Here is a 20,102-nt window from a genome sequence, read left to right as displayed (position 1 = left end):
TCGTTTATATTTTTAAAATCTGGTAATAATAATGCCAATATTATTTTAACAGCAAGAAACTATTATATACTGAATGTCTACAATGTGTTAAGCAATATATACGTATTTTGTTGTGGTTGTTGAGACTGACACCACCCTATGAGTTAGTTACTATTATTCCTCATTGTACAGATATGGAAATAAGGCTTAGAGAAGTTATGAGAAATCCTCAAGGTCATCCAGTGAATAGTGCACCGGTGGCATGGACCCTCAGGGTGTTTCCAAGGCCATGATGCCCATGCTTTTACAGGTCAGGGTTAATACTACTACATCTAACACTCAAAGTTTGCTCTGTGCCAGGCATTACTTCGGGCACATTACATACTTCTTCAATTATTACAACTATTACTATTTCCATTTGACAGATGAGGAGACTGAGGCTCAAAAAATAACTTTTCCAAGGGCACAAGCTGGGAAACTGAATCTGGGATTTGAACTCAAGAAACCTGGCTCTGATTACATGCTCTTCACCTTCAGGAAAGCCTCCCAGTCCACAGAGGAGGGAGGCGGAGATGCTGTGGTAATCATTTAGGATAAGACTACTTAATGATGCCTACTGCTGTGGAAATACATGAAGTGGAGGGCATCTGTGGCTAGGCCTGCCATTCAGCCCATTTGCTCTCTTTCCTCTCCTGTGTTTCCAGTTCACACCTGTTGCCCCAGGGCCTGGCCACAGTGCTTTCAGTCCATAAGTCAGGCACATGTGGAGACGCCATGCCCCTGAACTGGCTCTGGTGTACAGCTGCCTGTGGGTTACATTCTTCTCTGCACACATCATCACAGACTGGAGCCTCCTCCTGCAGCCTGTCCTCAGACCTCAGGGCCCTGCATAAAGCAAGCCCAGTCATGAGATGGGAGAGTGCAAAGCCTCTTCTAGCAATAGTGATTGCCTTGGAGGCCTAACTACCTCCAGGGTAATTTTGATCAGAAGTCTGGTCTTGTGTGTGAGGAAGCTGGGATCTTGGCCTTCAGGACAAAATAGGAATAGCTTAAACAATTAGAGAATACTTTATGGGATATATATAATTTTTCTATACACACACCAGCTGGAGTAGAGTGGGGAAAGAATGGCACTGGGGAGGTAGGGCTGACACAGAAGCCTGATACACAGGGAGCAAACAAACTTGCCCCAGTTTTGAATTCACCTCTAATTTTATAGCCAGTATCCTGAGGATTGCCCTAGGCCCTTCTGTTGTTTATACTTGCATTCCCATCATCCCTTCACATGTCTACTGACAAGGACTGGCTATAGTCCTCAAATGGAAAGGTTTGACTTTTCTATCAAATAGTAGGTGTTTTGGTAAGGAGGGGATAAGCTTCACTTCTGGCCACAGCTACAGAAATAACATTCTAGAAGTCTGTTAGTAACAATAATTGTAAGAATCTGTGAATTTTACTTTTTCTTCCAGGAGAGAGAGAGAGAGAGAGCACAAGTAGGAGGAGCAGCAAAGGGACTGGGAAAAGCAGGTTTTTCGCTGAGGAGAGAGCTTGACTTGGGGCTTGATCTGAGGATGCCAGGATCTTGACCCAAGCTGAAGACAGATGCTTAACCAACTGAGCCACCCAGATGCCCCAGAATCAGTGAATTTATATGACTATGTTACTTCTAGTCTAATCTTCAGTGCTTAGGCATATCATATTTTTCAGAAGGGCATGGGAGATTGATGGGGCAAGTGCAGTGGCTTCTGGGGTTGAAAAATCATACAGAAGGTCACCCTCCTTAACTTGCCTCCTACCTTTCAGAAAAGGAAGTGGCTGTTCTGGAGTGAGAGAAATGAAGGGGAGATGTCACAGAGTGGTAGCAGGCAGTGACTGGAGCCTAGGTGATCCTCTCCTAAGCCCAGTGTTAAGCTCCTTGAGAGGCAGAACTCTATCTGTTCATCACTGTATCCCCAGTGTGCATAAGAGCTCCTGGCACAAAATCAGCACTCAAGAAATACTTGATGAAATGAACTACTGACACCTGGTAAGACATGCGTGAACCTCAAAAACATGATGCTAAGTGAAAGAAACTAGTCACAAAGGACCACATATTATTGGTCTGAATTTATTTGAAAGATCTAGAAGAGGCAAATTTATAGAGATAGAAAGCAGCTCAGTGCTTGCCCAGGGCTGAGGAGGAAGAGAGATTCGGGAGTAGCGGCTAAGGAGTGCAGGATTTTTTTGGGGGGTAGTTAAAATGTGCTAAAATGGATCATGGTGATCGATATGAATATACTCTGTGATTGGACTAAAAGTCACTGAATTTTATACTCTAAGTAGGTAATTACATGGTATGTGAATTGTATCCCAAAACACTGAAAATTTTTGATGAATATATAAAGGAATGAACAAATGAATATAGGATATAGTTGCTGATTTTTGTTTGTAGCGTTACTTAGAACCATGGCCTATTAGAACCATGTAAAATGCCTGACAAGGGATATCATTCATATGTTCACCCAGTCAGGAGACACTTCTGGAGTGTGTAGCATGCATCTGGGTACTGTGCTGAGTGACAGTGATCCAGCTGCAAACAAGGCTGGTATAGATCACACACACATACTCACACTTACTGTTCCTTTTCTCTAAGAATTCTTTAGTTAGAGTTCACAGTTGATTTTTATTATTCAGCTATGTAGAAATCATAGTACAGTCTTTAAGAGTATGGAGTTTTCCCCTCAAAATTTTGGGGTGGAAGCTTCCTTAAAATGATGCTAAGTGAAAGAAACTTACCCCAAGGGGAATTATCACTGGAAATCTGAAGGTAACACCTTTTATTTTTTTTAATTTATTATTATTTTTTAAGATTTTATTTATTCATAGAGACAGAGGGAGAGAGGGGCAGAGACACAGGCGGAGGGAGAAGCAGGCTCCATACAGGAAGCCTGATGTGGGACTCGATCCCAGGTCTCCAGGATCACACCTGGCTGCAGCAGCGCTAAACCACTGTGCCACCAGGGCTGCTCAGGTAACACCTTTTAAAATAATCTCCCACATTTTATTTTCAACTATGGAAGAAAAACAAATCTAAATCTTCTTTGGATAGCAGGTAAGTTAAAATGATAAAACCTGAACTGTAGCTTTCACCAGTGGCCAGTTGCCCCTGGAGGAGGTAAGTATCCACTGAACAATGTGGGGAAAAAGGATTTGGGTGCGTGGTCAGTAAGCAAGTTTTGCACATGATCAGCAAAATCAGTGCATGAGCTGTGAGCTGCAAAACAGCCTGCTCCAATATGAGGCCGGTGCCTGTTGCTGGCAGCAGAGGACTTCCCATCTTTTTAGTTGATGGGGGAGCTGGTTGGCTCATTTCAGAAAGACCCAATGGTTTTTGGTGTAGTGTAATTAGTGCAGTCATGGTTTCAGTGGGTCAGACCACCACGCAGAAATAACTTCACAATATGAGCAAGTCGGAGTGTAAGGAGGTTAAGAGCAAAGTCTCTGAATTCAGGCAGCCTCTGCAGCCTCTGGGTTCAAGTCAAGCCTCTGCTACTTAAAAGCTATCAGTAAATTCAGACAACATCCTTGACCTCTTTGAGCCTCCACTTCTTCTTTTTTTTAAATTGAGTTATATGAATTTCCTCTTCAGTAAAATAGGAAGGTAACAGTTTTTATAAAGATTGAGATCATTAAAGTAAATGAATTTAAATGAAACAATGAAGATAAATATGCATACATTATGATTTAGGTAAGATGGGCATTTAAAAAATATTACTGAGACTTTACTTTGAGCAGTTTTAGGTTCACAGCAAAATGGAGGGGAAGGTACAGAGATTTCCTACATACTCCCTACTCCCACTCATGCACAGCCTCCTCCATTGTCAACATCCCACGGTGCACCAGAGTGGAATGTTTGTTACAACTGATGAACCTACACTGACAGAGTTATCACCAAGTCCATACTTTATATTACCCTTCACTCCTGGTGTTGTATATTCCATAGCTTTAGACAAATGTATAAGGAAATGTATCTATCACATATACTACAATACAGGGTATTTTCCTAAAAATCCTCTTTTTTGGCAATTTCAGACAACACAATTTTTTGAAATACTTCCACTTGCCACCTTAGCTCAAATTCTGCCTTAAAGAAAAGTTAACTGAGGCATAGTCCAACTACCTCATTTGGTTAAAAATGTGAATGACTATGAAACCAAACTCAGAAATTAGGGGGTTCTAAACCACTTTTGCCAAGTCTTCCTGGTTCTGGACTGGTCTTGAAAATCTTTTAGCATAAGTAATACGATTTATTCTTCCCTCATTTGGGCTTTATCACCTTCATGCCTTTCCAGTCTCCAATCTCAATCTGCTCCTTCACTGGTTGCTGCCAACTCTTGTCCCTTCTCTTCTCAGAACATCCTCTAGAAGTTTCTGTGTGTGTGTGTGTGTGTGTGTGTGTGTGTGTGTTTGCCTCTTCATCTCACCACCCCTCAACTCTATCTGCAGACCCTAAGACTCCCCACAGAAACCACAAAGGATCATTTGCCTTCCCTTTGGAAATGGCAGAAAGTATTATGTTTTGGGGCAAATCCCAAATAGACCCCTCTCCAAATGCCAGTTTCTTTCTAATGGTTTTTTTAGTCTTCCTAATGGTTTGTTAGTTTGTATACATTTCAGGTTTCTCTAAGAAGCCCTGGTACATGGAGGGCTGAACTGGCTTCTAGAGCCCAGGGGACATACCTGGCTGCTTTCTGAGTAAGCTCCAGCGGGAAATCTGGGCACAGCAATTGCAGCAGACAGTGATATTCTCTCATGGTCAGCAAATCTGAAGTTGAAATAGAGAGGAACACATTAAGTCTCTGTGTGGGAAAGCATTGATTGCTCTCTTCTTGGCCATTTTCTGGGCTTCAGACGTAGTCTCAGTAGAGCTGCTCTTATAAAGGTGAGTCAGTGTTATGGGTGTGCTAGCCACTAACCTCTGGAGGTGAGATTTTAAGATCACTGTTTCTACAAAGTTTTTCCTGGGTGGAAGCTATCCTGCTACAATATTTTGCCACAAGCCACATCCAATGGTTTGAAAAATGGTCGGGTGAGAAGGGAACAAGAGGGGTACCTTGAGCAGCCTTCTTAGTTTGGTTTTCCTTGTGCATGAAAATCCACAAGAATGAGTCGTTTCAAAGCTGGTTAAATCTGCTGAAATTCTCTGGCATGGTAACATCCACCACAACATGCCCAAAGACCATCCACAGAATATCTGGAAGCACTACTAAGGCAAACTCAGTCTTGCAATATATGGAGAAGAATACATCATAGCAACCCACAGACCTTATTACTCTGTCATCCAGGATTGCATGGGTAGGCTTCGTTTAGATGCCTGCACACAAATCTGGTCATCCTGTTATAAAAAGCCAAGACAAATGTTCAAGATATACAATCAAGGCAACCAAATGATTCCTGATATATAGAAGTAGTGCTCTGGGAGAGGTGAGCCAGGATGAGGCTCTCTAGCCCATCAGAAAACCCAGAGAGGCAAATCTCGGGGAGGTCTATAGGATCCCAAGGGAGAGAAAATACACTGATGTGTAAAGGTTTTTTTGTTACTGCATGAACCAAAGCCAAAAGATTTTAGATCAGCCAGGCAGTAGCCATCCACAAGTATTTTGTATACTGAAGCATTTCAAATATGGAAAGGCAAGCTAATGGTAAAGCAAGAGCAGGCATCCTGGAAGCCATCCTAACTGGGAGACGAGTGAGAGAAGGGAATCCAGAGGGCATGGCCACATTTGGGGAATGAAGATGATGATCATAGGCACTTGGTTTCTTTGGACCTAAGTTAGCCCAAGCCACAGGAATCCAGATCTCCTGCCCTGCTAGTTTGGTTGATGTTTTTCCAAGATAAAAACCCCAAATCTCCAGGGACAGGTCTGGGCTCCTACTACTTTTTCATCAAAGCTTAATTCAAGGTGGAGGCAGAGAGTTAGACTAACCACACTGCTAAAGTCAGGGACACCAAAGCAACAGACTCAGCGTCAATGTAGGTCAAAGGATCAAGATGGCTTTTGTGGCCTTCGTCTTGGCCACAATGGGGTGTGCACTTTCCTCTCCTCACTTGCCTGACCTCGGGCATAGCCTGGTAGGAGGTTTTGTTCCTCAAGGGACGGAGGAATAGCCACTCGTGGTTTTGCAGATTTTAGGTAAGGGGCAGGAAAGGTGAACAGAGGGGAGAAAAGCTATTGAGTCTAATGAGTTCCCACATTATTCTCACTCTAGAACTCCCTGTATAAAGAGGAATAATTTCTGGCAGGAAGTAAATACAGGTGTACCTTGAAGATACTATTGATTTGGTTGGAACTCCACAATAAGGCAAACATATCAATAAAGTGAATCAAACTAAGTTTTTGCTTTTCCAGTGCATGTGAAAGTTATGGTTACATTAAACTGTAATCTATTAAGTGTGCAATAGCATTATGTGTAAGAAAAAGCACACACCTTAACTTAAAAATACTTTATTGCTAAAATATGCTAATCATCATTCTGTGCTTTCAGCAAGTTGTAATCACTGATGACAGATCACCATAATGGTAATGAAAAGGTTTGAAATATTGTGAAAATTACCAAAACATGCCACAGAGACACAAAGTGAGCAAATGCTGTTGGAAAAATGGCACCGATTGACTTGCTTAACCCAGGGTTGCCACAAACATGCACAAAATATGCACAAAAATGCAACACTGGGGAAGCACAAACGTGCCTGCAAAGGAAAGTTCTATCTTTGAATCATCGTTGCTTTCCTAGGCTAAGCTTTGGTGGATGTATCTGATACCATTCTTGGGGGTTGAAGTGTTTCACAGAAATCCACATTTGCCCCCCCAAATTACCTACAAGATATCCTTGGGAAGATAAACCAGATAAAGGAAAATAAGAAGCCTAGAGAACTGTGTAACTACCATATTTAATCAAGAAAGACAAGGTCGGGTATCAATCTCAGCCTCCCGGTTTCCAGACCCTCAGCTCTCTTTAGGTTCTTGATGATATTATAACTCACATGCCTGAAATACTTGCTTCCAAGGCAGAAGAATGATTTACAAAAATCATTCTACATTTCTCTAATGCAACAACAGCTCTTGGAAATACTAAATACATCAGAATAACAGAATACACCTTGTTCACCACTTCTGGAACTGACTTTCCCAAATGTAAAATGAGGAAGATAGTCAGATAAAGAGAAGACAGTTCAGGCAGGGGCACCTGGGTGGCTCAGTCGGTTAAGCATCTGCCTTTGGCTTGGGTCATGATCCCAGGGTCTTGGGATTGAGCCCCATGTCAAGCTCCTTGTTCAGTGGGGAGCCTGCTGCTCCCCTTGCTTGTGCTCTGTCTTCCTCTCTCAAATAGATAGATAGATAAAATCTTAAAAAAAAAAAAAAAAAAGAAAGTCCAGGCAAATAGAGAATTTTTGCCACCTTAATTGTGGAAGACAGCAGGGTGTTTTTTTTGTTTTGTTTTGTTTTGTTTTGTTTTAAGATTTTATTTATTTGAGAGAGAGGAGGAGCACAAGCAGAGGGAAGGGCAGAGGGAGAGGGAGAAGCAGACTCTCTGCCTAGCACAGAGCCTAAGGACACAGTGCTGAATCCCTGGACCTCAAGATCATGACCTGAGCTGAAGGCAGATGCTTAACTGACTGAGCCACCCAGGTGCCTCAAAGACAGCAGTTCCACTTTTATTAATGCAGTGGCTGGATAATACCAAGGCCACCTGATTTTGAGGGGGAGGCATCTGCTACTTGGAGACACTCCTCAGTTGTAAAGTGGGTGTTTGGGGGAATGGTGGGTGATAAGACTTGTCCCAAAATCTGAACATTGATGAGCAAACAGGAGCTGTCCCCATCCTGTCCCTCAGGCAAGGGTTCATATTTCAGCTCTGCAATTTACCAGTTATGCAACCTTGGACAAATTGCTCAATCTCTCTAACTCTCAGTTTCTTATCTGTAAAATGGGAATGATGATACTTACTTTTCAGGGTTGAAATCAAGATTAAAAGAGATGATGTCTGTAAAGTAGGTAGCAGAATGTCTAGAACACAGTAACATCAAACAAAGGGGATACTGTAGTTTTGTATTTAAATTCTGGGGGCAAAGATAGAGAAGAGGAAAGTGTTCCTTGCTGAGTTTAAATGCTTAAACACCCAGGAGTGGTATGCCTTTAGAATTCTCTGTCAGGTTGCCTGAGCCAAATCTGTTTTTATTTTTATTTTTTAAAAATATTTTATTATTTTTCATGAGACACACACACATAGAGAGAGAGAGAGAGAGACAGAGAGAGAGACAGAGACAGAGACAGAGAGAAAGAGAGAGAGAGGAGAGACACAGGCAGAGGAAGAAGCAGGCTCCATGCAGGGAGCCTGATGTGGGATTTGATCCTGGGACTCCAGGATCACGCCCTGGGCCGAAGGCAGGCACTAAACCACTGAGCCACCCAGGGATCCCCTATTTTTATTTTATTAAAGATTTTTTATTTATTCATTTGACAGAGTGAGTGAGCGAGAGAACGAGCAGGGGAGGGTCATAGGGAGATGGAGAAGCAGACTTCCCACCGAGCAGGGAGCCTGATACACAGTTCCATTCAAGGACCCAACTGACTGAGCCACACAGGTGCCCCTGAGCCAAATCTCTTTTTAAATACTCTTTTGCAGTATTCATGTGTTTACTATTACCATGGGCCTCCTCAGCTTCAGGCACTGTATCACAGCAACGAACAAGCTAGCAGTTTCCCCAGCTCCTGAGGTTTACACTCAGACCCTAGTTAACCCAAAATGCCTACTCTGGGTCCTCTAAGAGCTCTCCAAGATCTCAAAGGCCTTTTCAGGCAGCCCTTTAAGCTTCAGGAACAACGGTAATGAGACTGAATAGTTACCGAGCCTTGAATTAGCTCACTTAACCTCAACAACAGCCTTATGAAGGAGCCTCCATTATTTCCAGTCCCACTTCACAGATAAAGCTTAGAGAGATGAAATACAGCTGGCACTCGAACAATGTGGAGTTAGGGGCACCAACCCCCTGTGCAGTCAAAAATCTATGTATAACTTTTGATCCCCCCAAAACTTAACAACTAATAGCCTACTGTTGACCAGAAGCCTTACAGATAACTGTTATCTGTAACAGTTAATGTAATTAACTTATATTGTGTATATGTATTCTCACAATAAAGTGAGCTAGAGAAAAGAAAATGATATTAAGAAAATCATCAGGAAGAGAAAATACATTACAATACTGTGTTGAAAAAAAAATCCACATACAAAGAGACCTGGGCAGTTCCAACCCATGTTGTTCAAGGGTCAATTGACATCTATCTGGTGAGTGAGAAAAGAGGGGTCTGAAGCCTGGGGGACAGGAAGGGAACATGGCTTCCCAGAGCAAAATCTTAGGCAGGGAGGGAAGGAGGGGTGAGGGCTGGCTGGGCTTAATAATATTGATAGCCAATCTTTGAGAGAGAGACAGAACACGAGTGGGGAAGAGGGGCAGAGGGTGAGGGAGAAGCAGACTATACTGAGCAGGGAGCGTGATATGGGGTTTGATTCCAGGACCCTGGGATCATGACCTGAGCCGAAAGCAGACACTTAACTAACTGAACTCCCTCCCTCAGGTGCCCCCCAGGTACTACTCTTGCAAGGGTTTTCCTATGTTGTCTAATTTAATCTTCATTATGGTTATCCCCATTTCACAGATATAAAAACTCAGATCATGTACGCTTAAGAAGTAGAACTGGAATTCAAACTCAGTCAGGTTCCAACATTTACCTAACATTTTCAGCACCTTGATCTTATCAGCCATAATGTGTGAAGGCTTAAGAGCTTGTTTTTCCCTCCAAACAAACTGCAGGAACTAAATAGCTCCAGGTGAACTGGATCAAGGAGACAATTCAAGTGAATTGGGATTTTTTTTCCTGTAAGAAATTTAGTCTGAAAGGTTCTAATTACTGTCAACAGGAAAGACAGTAAGCACCGGCAGCACAGCCTGTGCTGGGCCAGAGGCCACGGGAGGGCGGGGGATGAGTACACCTGTGCTCCTGGCCAGGCCGCCATTTCCCATCCCCACCCACCTGCCAGCCACTGTTCATCCTGGCAGGTGCAGGGAGGGTAAGTGGTATGTACCAAGAAATGCCTTCTCCAAAGGAATACCACATCCCCAGCTAGGAAAGCTTCAGCCAGCAGGTCCTAAAAGTTCAAAGGCAAAGGCACAAGAAGGCTTTGGTGTAAGATCAAAATTAGAATACTCTCCACAAATTGGTGCCTTTCTTTCTGTGGGTGGTCAGGGCCGTTAAACGTTCTTATTCTCCACCTTGTAATAGTCCCATTGACTGTGGGCCTGGCTCTGGACCAGAGTTTTTATGCCCTGATTCTCTCCTTTCCAGAGGCAGCACAGCATAGCACTGTGGCTTATGGCATAGACTTCAGTTATCCTGCCTGAGTCCACATCCCAGCTTTGATACTGACCTTTAAGCTCTTTGTGCCTCAGTTTACCCATTTACCCATCTATAAAATGAGGATAATGATAGTACTGCCATCATGCAGTTGTTGTGAGTTAATGTAAAGTACTTAGAACAATGTCTGGTCCATCAAAAGTGCTGTTAGTATTTGCTAATATTATTTTGGAAATGGAGAAACTAGAGTTTCTTTAACTAAGGTTAACTGCCTTCTCAAGGAAACAGAGCGAGTCAGAGGAGGGAGAATGATGATTCAGACCTAAGCCTGTCTAACTCCAAAGGTCCTGCAAGTTCCACTCCAGCAAGTGGGATCCATGTTTTGTGGAGGACTTGACCTCTGATGGTAGGTAGGACTTTTCACTCCAGGTGACTGACAGACTTTCTATTGAAGTTAAACATATAGATACCCTCCAGGTGGGCCACATTAAATGGCCCAGGGCAGTTGTATTAGTGCAGAGCCCAGACTTTTTTTTTTTTTTTTTATTCATGAGAAAGGCAGAGAAAGAGAGAGAGAGAGAGACACTAAGACGCAGAGGAAGAAGCAGGCTCCATGCAAGAGCCCGACACGGGACTCAATCCCAGGACCCCAGGACCACGCCCTGGGCCGAAGGCAGGCGGTAAACCACTGAGCCACCCAGGGATCCCCGAGCCTAGACTTTGTAATCAGACACCTGGCTTTAAAGCCTAGCTCTACTACTTAACCACTAGTATGATTTGGATAAGTTACACAATTTCTCTGAATCTTGATCTCCTCTTCTTAGAAATGTGAATAACCACAGTACCTACCTAATGCAATTGTTGTAAAAATAAATTAAGACAATTTATTATTTTTTAAAAAATGTTAAAAATAATAGAGGTTAAATAATATTTAAATAATAGAGATCACTTTAAAAATTAACCTCTACCCCCAATATGGGGCTCAAATGCACAACTTTAAGTTAAAGAGTCACATTCTCTACGGGACTGAGCCAGCCAGGCACCCCGAGGCAATTTAAATATAAAGCACTTTTCCCCAAGAAAAAGCTTTCTTGGGGAAAAGTGCTTTATATTTAAATACCTCTGCCTCTCTGTCTCTCGTGAATAAATAAAATCTTTAAAAAATAAAAAAGCACTTTTTTTGAAAAAAAAAAAAAGATCAAAGTGCTCAATAATGGTAGGATTCTTTTATAATTATTACCTGATTAAAACTTGGAAGTCCTGAAATTAATGAATCTTTAGACATAACTTAAAGCCCTTAAGCGCAATGCCTGGCACATAGTAGTAAATAGTTGTTGGAGGAATGAATGAATAAAAACATGCATTACATTGTGACCCAGAGGAAAATCCAGAGGGACAAATTTCTGGTCACTGTGTGAACACAGAGATAAGGACTCACCAGGCACAGGAGGCATGTTTACAAATTTAGAGGGATGTGAGATGCTAGGAGCTGTAAAGTGCTGGAAACGGAAAACGTCCTAGGTACCAAAACTCTCAGCAAGCACAATATATCCTGGCAAGTGGACTACTTTTCATGTGCTTACTGACTCCTAGCACCTTCTTATTAGGTGCTCAATCCAATCGGCTTGAGTATTTGTTTTCATAGGAATACATCACCACGGGATGCCTGGGTGGCTCAGTGGTTGAGTGCCTTAGGCTCAGGTCGTGATCCCGGAGTCCCTGGATCAGTCCCACATTGGGCTCCCTGCATGGAGCCTGCTTCTCCCTCTGCCTATGTCTCTGCCTCTCTCTCTCTGTGTCTCTCATGAATAAATAAAATATTTTTTTAAAAAGGAATACATCGCCAATTTTATCATGAAAATTAGAAGAAGCCTAGTGGTTACTTCTTATTAATTCACTTTACCACTATTACAAGTTGAGCATGAATACTGTAGTTTTCAGGATAACCAGCCCTGGCTCAGAATATTCTTTTGTTGGTTATCTCCACTCTAATCCTAGAGGGAGACAGGTGAGGTTATTTTGGCAAAGAAATAATCAGGGTTAAGTTAACTTGTTCTCACCTTCTTCTTTCTTGGAAAAGAAGGCTGAAGATCTCTTTTTTCTACATTTGGTCTGCTTTCTTGCTGTGGAAATTCCTGTCTCTGAAGCTCTGTGGGGGCAGCTTAGTCATCTCTACATCCTCCTTGGAGACCACCATGTGTGCCCACACATTTGCTCAGAACTGTGGTAGTGTGTGCTTATAGACTCAGACGCCTCTGTTCTTCCTGGGAAATGATGCATTTTCCAAGGGTCAGAGTGGTGTCATTAAAGGAGACCAGTGAGGAGTGCCAGACAGAAGGAACTAAGGCCATATCTTTGTCCCTTACTCAGAGAGAGCCTTCCCCAAAGCTGAAATCAAGTGTTTTTAGCTCCAAAAGGATGGAGGATGAGATGATGGTTGGGTGAGCTTGTGTCAGGACAAGAGCTGGAGATAATGAAATGCTCCCAAGCCATGGGGAATCCCAGTGGACTGAACAACCTCTAGTTGGTTGGCTGCATAACCTCAGTGGGAGGCCACAGAGGCCAGAGAACACCACAGCCCATGAGTGGACTCTCCAATTTTCAGCTGCAATTGTTTTTATGTTCTTTTTATGCAGGGTTTGTGAATGCTCATTCTAAATGGCACTCACCCTCAGCCAGCCTGCTCTGCCAAGAGATGCTCGGAACGACATGGATAGTTTGGGGCATGACCACACCGCCCTTTCCTACCCCCAGTGCCCTGAGGCTTTGGTACCAATCCGCAGCTGAGTAAATACTTCTCAGTGCTACTCTGCAAGGTGGGGGAAGGGAGTGAGGGAGAGTGGGGAGGAGAAGAGGGGAAGGAGGTAAGATATCTGACAGTTTCAATCTCCATGTAGTGTGTGGTCCTACAAGTCACAGGAAGATAGTTAACATCTAGAGCCCCAGAACAACAGCAGGCTGTTTTCTTGAATTCTGTCTTTTTTGACAGCACTGTTGTTTTATATTATAAATGGAGGGGAAATGATAATTAGTTCATTGAAAAGGAAATGATTTTACAAAAGGAATGAGAAACAACCGCTTCCATCGACACCTGTTGGGTAAAGTAGTTGGGCCATTATTAATGCTATCCTTTGCCAACCCATTACTCCCCAGAGCATGTTTAGTGTGTTTAAACAGGGGCAGAAAGCCAGATTCCTTCTTTCTTTATTATGACTAAGCCCAACATCAAGAGACTATTTCTGTTTGACCAGTGTATGCATTCTAGGCAAAGAATTAAATCAAACATAGTAACAATTATATGGCAATTTTTAGAAAGAACAAAAGAGACTCCTCAGGAATTGTTTATATTATCAGAGATTTAAAGAAATGGGAACATTTCTAATCAGGATCTGAAAATTCTTCCATAAGGGATTGTGTATGGCACATCATGGCAATCTGATCTGGTTTTTAGGCTAACCATGGCCATCCTGAGCTCCTACTGTGGGACTGAACCAGAGGTCTGGTATGATAAGATTCCTGCATACCATGTTAGACCCTCTCTTGGGTCCGTCATGATGGAGCTGTTGGGAGTTTGAGGACCAAGGCAATGGTTGGTTCTGGGGAGGACACTGTCTTAGACAGCTTTGATGACATGAACCACAACAGGCTGCACAGGCCCAGGGTGAGCAGCCATACGGCATTGTGGAAGGAGGCACTGGTGCCAGGAGAAATAAAGGCCTCTCTCCAGTAGCAACAGGACTAGTCACTCTGGGACAAGCACAGTCTTCTGACAATTTATTGAGGAAACGGGAGGCAGCTTTGAACAGCAAAATGTGCAGCAGGACCTTGGGACTATAACCTCTTGGAGGGCCTAGTAGCTTATCATAGAAGCTATTTCAAGCATAATATCTGTACTCGTTCACATTTTAATTAGATATCAATAAGTCCAGCTCTACTAGGTGTTGTTACTTTACATTTTTGTTAGAAATAGAAGTTAGGAAGTGTTCTTTGAAACAGAGACGTCAGAGCCAAGGTGTAATTCTTGTCCAGGAAGAAGCAAGTGCTGTCTCAAGTGCCTGTGACTCAAACCTGTTCTGAACTGAACAGAAATGGTTAAACAGTCACATGAGGTAAGGTGGAGACAGAACATCAGTCCATGTTCATGGTAACTGCCAGTGAGAGGAAACATCCTGCCTTGCAATGGTGGTGTATCTGGAAAACCTCACTCAATCTTTGAAAAGAGGCAGTATTTTAAATTTCCTTACACGGTTCTGACCAGAATGAGGGTTTTCACATTGTTTTGGAGGGGGGAAAGTCTGTTCTCTCACTGACATGATATGACGTAGAGAAAAGAACAAACCTGAATTCTGCAAAGAACTAACCACGTTATTCTGGGTACAACTCTTGTGGGCCTCCATTATCTCACCTTAAATAAGAAAGATGTGCTATGTGAGGGTTGAAAAAAATTAAAACATATACTTTTTTTCAATGGAAATCTTATAAGGAAACTCAATGTATGATGCAGATAAAAACAAAGCCTTTAAAAAAAAAGATTTTATTTATTTGAGAGAGAGAGAGCATGATCACAAGTGGGGGAGTAGCACAGAAGCAGAGGGAGAGGGAGAAGCACACTTCCCACTGAGCAGGGAGCCTGACTCGGGGCTTAATCCCAGGATCCTGAGATCATGACCTAAACTGAAGGCAGACACTTAACCAACCCAGCTACCCAGATACCCCAAACAAACAAAGCCTTTCTTACCCAACCTTCTTTTCATCTAGGCTAGAGATGCAAGGGATGAAGTGGCTGGGAGGGACCTGAGGCTGCTTTAAAACTCTAGGGCTCACTTGAGGATGGTTTAAAAAGCCCTGGCTCGGGATCCCTGGGTGGCGCAGGGGTTTAGCGCCTGCCTTTGGCCCAGGGCGCGATCTTGGAGACCCGGGATCGAATCCCATGTCGGGCTCCCGGTGCATGGAGCCTGCTTCTCCATCTGCCTGTGTCTCTGCCTCTCTCTCTCTGTGTGTGTGACTATCATAAAAAAAAAAAAAAAAAAAAAAAAAAGTCCTGGCTCTAACTCAACATGGGTCTGACCCACAAACCCCTAAGTGCCTACTTTAGTAGTACAGCCTCCTGGATCAGCCAACCAGGATCCAAATCCTGGTTCTTCAGCTAACTAGCCATGTGACACTGAGTAAGCCAATTAGAAATTAGAGTAAAGGGCTGCTGGGTGGCTCAGCGGTTGAGTGTCTGCCTTTGGTTCAGGGCGTGATCTGGGAGTCTCAGGATTGAGTCCCACATCAGTCTTCCTGCATGGAGCCTGCTTCTCCCTCTGTTTGTGTCTGTCATGAATAAATAAATAAAATATTAAAAAAAAGAAATGAGAGTAAATATTAATACTAGTACCAATGATAATAACCGTATGTACAATACTGATAGTAAGACTATGTACAATACTGATATGATAGTAAGACTGATAGTAAGACTCTGTGAAGAGGTTTTTTTTTTTTTTTTAATATTTTATTTATTCATGAGAGACACAGAGAGAGCGAGAGAGAGAGGCAGAGACACAGGCAGAGGGAGAAGCAGGCTCCATGCAGGGAACCTGACATGGGGCTCGATCCCAGGTCTCCAGGATCAGGCCCTGGGCTGAAGGCGGCGCTAAACCATTGCACCACCTGGGCTGCCCTATGAGGAGTTTTTAAGATTAAAATAGTTGGTTTTAAAAAAGTGACAGACTGGTAGCTACACTGGGGTTGAGCATAGCATAATGTATAGCAATGTCGAATCACTAGGTTGTATACCTGCAACTAATGTCACATTGTGTGTCAACTATATGTAAATAAAGCCAATAAAAAAGGAGATAGTAAATTTAAAGTGCAAGTATATGACCCAGGGTAAGTATTCAATAAATAGTACCTGCTCTTATCATGCTTCTGCTTTTGAGGCACACAGGTGGGATGGCACCTGTGTAACAAAAGGCACAATTCATCCAAGTCCTCCAGCTCAAGCCAGTGGGTGGCTAAAACAATCTTATTCCTTATCTCGTGTTTGTTTTATCTTGCCTTTGTTCTTATTGATGAGAGAATAACAGAATTCTTGCCTGAAGGCAGGTGGTACACACCACTTTCCTTGAGAGTCAATGCACTGCCAATCCTCTATCATCTCATACTGAAAGTACTGATGAGTCATATTTATAGAGAGACTGTACAATCATGAAAACGATTTTCAGATGCATTATCACTTTTGATTCTGGTAAGAACCTTGAGAGGTGGGGAGAGGGAAATGGCATTGCTCCCATTTTTATAACAAGGAAAAATGAGGCTCAATAAGGGATAAGTAAATGGTAGAGACAGGATCTAACCAAGCCTTCTCCTTCTAGGTCAAGGCCTCTTTCCACTCTTTCCACTACATGAGCCTTTCTTTCTTTCTTGCTATATGGTGCCTGGGCCCTCAGCCTTTTATGTCTTCTATGGATGAAAAACAGCCAGCATAGTGAATTCCATAATGAGAATGTAGTATATGTTAGCTGTAACTGCTGTTGTTGTTAGTATTACTGTTAATATTTAAATCTGCTACCAGCTAGTTCAATTCTTTCTCTCATCCTTCTCCTGGGCTGGCTCCAGGGTCAGATGTAGTCTCCCTGGCTCTTGACTTTCTTGCTGCCCCCAAAACAAACTGACAGACCCTTTCTATTTTAGGTGACTAGCTGCTAATCTCTATAAGAAAATAGAGAAGAAGCAATGTAAATAATAAACATTTGAAGCTATAATAGGCCTCTATCTATAATTTTAACAGGACTGAACACAGATTCGCAAGAGAAAAGTATATTTAATGTATACACAAAAATGCTTCCAACTACCTTTTTCCTTTCCAGTTTAAAATGAGGTTGATGGGGGTGCCTGGGTGGCCCAGTCGGTTAAGTGTCTGCCTTTGGCTCAGGTCATGATCCCAGGGTCCTGGGATGGAGCCCTGAGTCGGCCTCCCTGCTCAGCGGGGAGTCTGCTTCTCCCTCTCTCCCTGCCCCTCCCCACCACTCATGCTCCCCCTCTCCTCAAATAAATAAAATCTTAAAAAAAAAACCAGGCTGACAGTTGGGATGGGATTTTATTATTATTAATTAATATTTTTATTATTTTTAAGTAATCTCTATGGCCAACATGGATCTTGGATTCTTGACTCTGAGATCGAGAGTCACACTTTCTGACTGAGCCAGCCAGGTGCCCCTGGGATGGAATTTTAAAAAGCTATCAGCAAAACTGATGACTTGTCTGAGAAAGCAAGCCACAGGAAACAAAAACCAACAAAAGTATTTCTCTGGGCTTTCCACTGTCCAACGTCGCCATAGAATAAATAGGAAGTGGAACAGATTATGCATTTGATTTGCTTAAAATGCATTTTCCTTCTCTTCTAAATAAATATAAAAGGAAGCAGTGGCTAACAGAGTTACTCACTAAGAGTGAGTTGAACCAAGACAGACTAAAAATAAAAAAAACAATCTAGGTTCCTGGTTCTCGATGATTGTGTGAGTTGGGGAAGGCTGTTGCCAGTATGTAGGCGTATTTACAAAGACCACAGCCTGTTCCCTCGTCAGAATCCACTAACATCCACCAATGATGATGGATTTATGGCTACCCATCAACTAAAAAAATAGACTTAAGAAACAAAAACAGCAGGAACCAGAGAGAGGGTTGGATATAGATAAACACATACATCTCTTCAAATGAATCCACCTTTGTCTTTCCTGCTGTTGTCTTTTGTGGGCGTATATAATGCACCCTATCTATAATTATATGTATATGTGTGGCTAAGAGAAAGAGGCAGCTAAAGACAGAAGAGTGCCTGACTTTTTTTGGGACTGGAAATGGCACTGGGATGGGAAAGGAAATTGACATTAGCAGTTACTGTTCCTTAAAGCCATCAGCTTTGTTTTTCAAAGTATGGTTTTCCTGGTAAAAGATTCTTTGCCTGTAATGTGAGTGAATCACTCATCTTATTTTAATAAAAATGTGAACCAAATGCAGTGGCTCTGCATCCTGGGAAATGACACAATGGTGAGGCTTTCTGAACCCTGATCCTTATCTTTTAGTGGGACTGGCAGGCATACAAAAGAAAGAAAGGAAAAAGATGAAAAATATCCCAGCAGTATCAAAGGATGAGCCCACCCGATTTCTTTCATGCACGAGGATTCTAAAAGACAAAGTTTGGTCTTACTCACTGGGGTCTGGATAAAGTGCCTGGTTTCTTCATTGATCGGTGGCTTTCAATTGGACACCAGCTCCTTATGTCTCAGTTTCCTCTTCTGTCACACCTCACATGTAAATGGTCAGGGTCGACTAGACTAAGTTAAATATACTTTAAAGTATTTAAGATTGTATACCCTTTTAGCCTTTTGAATTTTGTCACTTTCACTGCGCCTGGGTGGCTCAGTCGGTTTGAGTGGCTGGCTCTTGATTTTGGCTCAGGTCATGATCTCAGGGTTCTGAGATCAAATCCTTTGTTGGGCTCTGTGCTCAGTGGGGAACCCTTTTACCACTCCCTCTACCCCCTCGCCCCAATCATGCACACACTCTCTCCATCTCAAATGGATAAATAAAATTCTGCTTGTGGATTCTTTCTTTTCCCTCTACCCCTCCCCCGCTTGTATGTGGGCACTCTCTTCCTCTCTCCCTAAAATAAATAAATAGGGGCGTCTGCGTGGTTTGTGATGGTTAAGGGTCTGCCTTGGGCTCAGGTCATCATCTCAGGATACGAGGATTGTGCCCCAGGTAGGGCTCCCTGCTCAGCAGAGAATCCTTCTCCTTCTCCCTCTGCCCACACCCACCCCTCAACAATCATGCACTCTCTTTCTCTGTCTCAAATGAATAAATAAAATCTTTAAAAAAATAAATATTTGAATTTTGTCACCTTCATGTATAACCCACTTGAAAAAATGAAAAGAGCAAAAGTATAATAAGCACTGGGAAGACATCCATGAGTCTTAAAAAAAAAAATAACCGTTTAGAATTATAAACGAAAGTGTCAATTTTTTGTCTCAAGAATCCTCAGGGTTCTATTTGAGTCTAAGATTCTAGGATTCTTTCATTGTGATTCTCTGTGGTTGAGGCAAGAGCACAAAGGACAGGTAGGACATGATTTGAATACAGGTAGCACAGAACTTGCTAGAGGAATGGGAATGTTACAAATCCATGTGACTACATTCTAGGGTAGCACATGTAGTAGCTAAGAACAGGAGATCTGGAATTAAGGTGGGCCTGGGTTTAAAATGCCTCTGTTGAAGAATTAATATTGTGAAAATGTCAATGCTACCCAGGGAAATTTACACATTTAATGCAATCCCTATAAAAATACCATGACTTCAGAGTCGGAAAAAACAGTCTTAAGATATGTGTGGAATCAGAAAAGACCCCGAATAGCCAGGGGAATATTAAAAAAGAAAACCAGAGCCGGGGGCATCACAATGCCGGATTTCAAGTTGTACTACAAAGCTGTGATCATCAAGACAGTATGATACTGGCACAAAAACAGACACATAGATCAATGGAACAGAATACAGAACCCAGAAATGGGCCCTCAACTCTATGGTCAAGTAATATTCAGCAAAGCAGGAAAGACCATCCACTGGAAAAAGGACAGTCTCTTCAATAAATTGTGCTGAGAAAATTGGACAGCCACGTGCAGAAGAATGAAACTAGACCCATTCTCTTATACCATACACAAAGATAAACTAAAAATGGATGAAAGATCTAAATGTG

The 20,102-nt window shown here is 42.5% G+C and overlaps 1 protein-coding gene and 1 long non-coding RNA gene across 7 annotated transcripts in view; both read right to left on the bottom strand.

The window, feature by feature from the left end:
- CSTPP1 (centriolar satellite-associated tubulin polyglutamylase complex regulator 1) overlaps window positions 1-20,102 on the bottom strand; it is a 199,516-nt gene that overhangs the window by 23,880 nt on the left and 155,534 nt on the right. For all 6 annotated transcript variants that reach the window (XM_077863113.1, XM_077863107.1, XM_077863112.1 and 3 more), the window contains one exon: window positions 4,699-4,783. In XM_077863113.1, the coding sequence (XP_077719239.1) occupies window positions 4,699-4,783 (85 nt within the window). The remainder of the gene's footprint in view (window positions 1-4,698; window positions 4,784-20,102) is intronic.
- LOC144292588 (uncharacterized) lies at window positions 14,259-19,211 on the bottom strand. The gene is made up of 2 exons (XR_013359979.1): window positions 18,566-19,211; window positions 14,259-14,451 (listed from the first exon to the last, which is right to left on the bottom strand). It is a non-coding gene; the product is annotated as an uncharacterized LOC144292588 (long non-coding RNA).

This window comes from Canis aureus, chromosome 21 (assembly GCF_053574225.1).
Source record: "Canis aureus isolate CA01 chromosome 21, VMU_Caureus_v.1.0, whole genome shotgun sequence".
In the NCBI taxonomy this organism is placed as follows: Eukaryota; Metazoa; Chordata; class Mammalia; order Carnivora; family Canidae; genus Canis; species Canis aureus.
The sequence above is the reverse complement of the archived record's forward strand: the minus strand, read 5'-3'. Positions and strand labels throughout refer to the sequence as shown.